This window comes from Crocodylus porosus, unplaced genomic scaffold (assembly GCF_001723895.1).
Source record: "Crocodylus porosus isolate Cpor-Errol unplaced genomic scaffold, CroPor_comp1, whole genome shotgun sequence".
NCBI classification, from domain to species: domain Eukaryota; kingdom Metazoa; phylum Chordata; order Crocodylia; family Crocodylidae; genus Crocodylus; species Crocodylus porosus.
The window spans coordinates 317,482-320,817 of record NW_017728946.1 but is presented as its reverse complement, the minus strand read 5'-3'; the positions used below and the strand labels follow the sequence as shown (position 1 = coordinate 320,817).

Sequence of the window (3,336 nt, the reverse complement as noted above, 5' to 3'; positions counted from 1 at the left end):
AGATTATAATCTATTCCACCTAGAGTCTTTGGCCCACATGTATATGCTGTTCCAGAAATCCTGTGGTGCCTAAAGTAGACACTGTGACAAGAATGAACAGCAGCTTTTCCACATGTTTTCAGATTAGCTGTGTCTTTCAGATTAGCTGCTTGGGATGTTTACAATTGATTATAATTATCACTGAGAAGTATGTTTGGCATGGAACAAATTTCAACATCTATATTTTCACTCTGAACACAGAAACTGATCCAACAGGTTCCACCTACTTGGCAGAGGGGTGAGGGTGGAGGCCTAACCTGGACATCAGATTGGCAGGAAGGGTGAATCAGCTACTGCACAGGAGAACTCAGCAGTTTATCTTTCATATCTCTGCATGGAAAGGACAAGCAGATGCTAAGAATCACAGTTTGTTTCATTTAACAGACCTGAAAGCCAGAACTGCAGAAGACCAGCTCTTTTCCTGGAGCGTGAAACAGTTAAAGACAACTAATTTTGATTCAGGGGAGGCAGTTTGTGGCCCAAATCTGACAACCTACAGGAATCATTTGGGAAAGAACTGAGGAAAGCCATCACCAGCCAGCAAGGAAGGGAGACCAACAAGCAGCTTGGCTCAGTACCGGCAGCTTTAGTCATGTTCAGTTATCCAGCTGCAGAGGCAGGCTTTTGCTTCCAGAGGACGGGATCATCTGGGCCACTGAAGAGGAGGCTGGAGGAGCTGAAGAAGCCATGGTGGAGGGAGCCCAGTAGCAGCACAGTGCTACAGCACAGTGAGACTGCCAGACTTGCTACAGATGCTTTTTTGGAGGAGGGAAAGACTGGCTATCTACAAGCCATTGCTGAGGAACAGGAGCTACCATTTCTCTCCACCCTAGACATGGAGTACATAAGTCAATATAAATGCCAAAGCATCCCAGAAGCACGTGCAAGCAAAGGTTGTGAAGTAGTGTCCAAAGAGGGGGACACCAGTGACTTGGCCTCCCTCTTTTCTGAACTAACTTCTGGCACCTACTTCCCACTCATGTCTGATGTGCACCCGCCAGAGCTTGAGCTGGGCTGGCCAATGCTGTCATTCACCACAAGGTCAAGTGAAACTCAAGCCAGTGTGTACTTCCAGAGGAACAAGGCTTACAGCATCAAGGATTTACTCCGGTCCCTGATAAGCAGGGCAAAAACGGTATGTACAGAACTCATCAGATTTTAGAGGGTCCTACAAGGGAAGAAGACAGCCAGAGAAGGCAGGATACAGCCCATGGGCTATCAGAGCTATTGTTACTATCTCCACAAGTCACAATCTTATTATTGCCTATGCGGCTGGGGTGCTGTGATTGCTGTGAAGTTGACACCCCTATATCCTTGCTGTGCTCTTATGCATCCATTTTGTTGGTCTCCATTTGTGGTTTTGCACTATGAACACAAATTTCAAACCCTCTATGTCAAGGTCCATTTTTATTTAATGTGTATAATGCAGAACACCAGAGAACATGATTTCTGTTTGGCAGAGGGCTTGCTGCTTCAGGGCTCATCTACCCCATGGGCAGGGGCCATACTTCTTCAGGGGTGGTCCAGCCTATGGGTGAGGCACATGTGATCAGGGCTTATTCAGTTCATAAGTGGAGTAGGGAGGGAATGGGGGTCAGGGCCACCCAGCCCATGGGTAGCAATATGTGGAATCAAAATTATTCAGCTTATGGACCAGAGGAATGTGGGGTCAGGGCTTCTCCAGCTAATGCGAAGGGAGTTAATAGGGTCAGGGCTTGTCCTGTATATGGACAGGGAGCACATGGCATTGGGTTGTTTACCTTCTTGGCATTAATCTGTGATCTGTAATCTTATTTTACCCCAAGAACTGGATACTCTTAAGGCCCAGAGGTTATACTGTTGAATCTCCATAGGATAGAAAGCCTTGCTTTTATTACTTGCTATTAAGATTGTCTAGTTGTGCTCTTCAGGATAGATTACCTTACCACAAACATTCCCTTTGCCTTAATGTCTTTGGGCATAATTTTGTTTCACATAATACATGACCAAAAGGCAGCTTATGACCAACTCTAAGGTACCCAATTATTAGGTAGGAGTGATTCTATTAGCCTCCTCTAGCTGCATTAGTTCCCCCCATTCTATGAATAGCATCACCCTCCAGAGTTGTGTAGACACTTCCCCCATCTACTTACTCCTCCCTCCTGAGCAGGGTGATAGAATCACTCCTGCACAATAGTTGGGTAACTCAGAGTTACTCAAGCTACATTTTGGTGATCAGCTGGTGATCATTCTGGCCTTTGAGTCCCTGTGAATGTGCTTCTGATGAAGTGATGGCACTTCAGCCTGTGTGAGAAACATCTTAGGAAAAATTTTAAAGGGTGCTCTGAAGTGAAGTAGTTTGTAGACAAGGTCCTATAGGCAGGAGAGTGGTGTCCTGTAGAAATGGCTCCTTTGTTGTGGTTTTTACTAAATTAAGAGTCTGGAAAGATAATTTGCTGGTGTGCCAGTTTCTAACATTACACTAACAGTTCTTTGTACTAGGCTCTCAGTTTCCTGAGCTGAAAGCAAGGGCAGTATTACATGTCTTAACAAAGCAGGTTCATGCTCAAGAATATTTGGAACATTTGAGTGTTTGGAAACCCAGAAACAAGTGTCATGAGCCAGCCCTGTCACACAGTTTGAGAATTTTTAAAGATGCCCATACTCTCCCCTCTATGTCATCTAAAAACTTTGGTAGATTTTCGAAAGTATTTAGTTGCTGCTCCTTTCAGTGCTCTGAGGCCTAACTGAATTAGATGTCTGAGCCTCATTTTTAAAAAATATCTTAGGCCTTTTGGAGCCAAATTTTTAAAAGCATTTAGGTACCTACCTCCCATTTCAACGTGTTAAGACATGAAAGTACCTTTAAGAATGTAGGCTTGTAACACAGACCCATAACTGCTGTCACTGAGTGCAGAGTGAAGGCTGCAGTGAGGTGGACTGTAGGCTGCAGGGCATGGATTGTAAGGAGCCAGGCTCCAGAGTAATATACCTGCTAATTCAGGGACAGGCAATTGTTTCAGCTGGGCAGCTGCTTAGCAAGGTTTGGTTAGCTTTCAAGGGCTACATGGGTAGCCCTTGACCCTGCACACTGGTTGCCATCTTGGACCTGGAAGTCCTGCCCCTAACCCCTAACCCTTTGCCACCATGTTGCAGAAATCTGCTATGGTTCGTTTCTCGGGAGGCGAAAAAAACTCTCAGTCACAGACACACTCCATTAGCAATACAAAAGGTATATATTTGCAAATAGGGTCAGAGAGAGAGACAAAAGATCAAACACTCTGCCCACGGGGAACACTCATCAGCAGGCTTTTATCC

General features: G+C 45.2%; 1 protein-coding gene across 1 annotated transcript in view; it reads left to right on the top strand.

Annotated features, from left to right (window-relative positions):
- Positions 1 to 273: 273 nt before the first annotated feature.
- The window catches only part of FAM83C (family with sequence similarity 83 member C), a 99,479-nt gene continuing 96,416 nt past the window's right edge, over positions 274 to 3,336 (top strand). Inside the window, exon 1 of the mRNA XM_019550708.1 lies at positions 274 to 1,174. Within this exon, the coding sequence (XP_019406253.1) occupies positions 632 to 1,174 (543 nt within the window). The 5' untranslated portion in view covers positions 274 to 631. The remainder of the gene's footprint in view (positions 1,175 to 3,336) is intronic.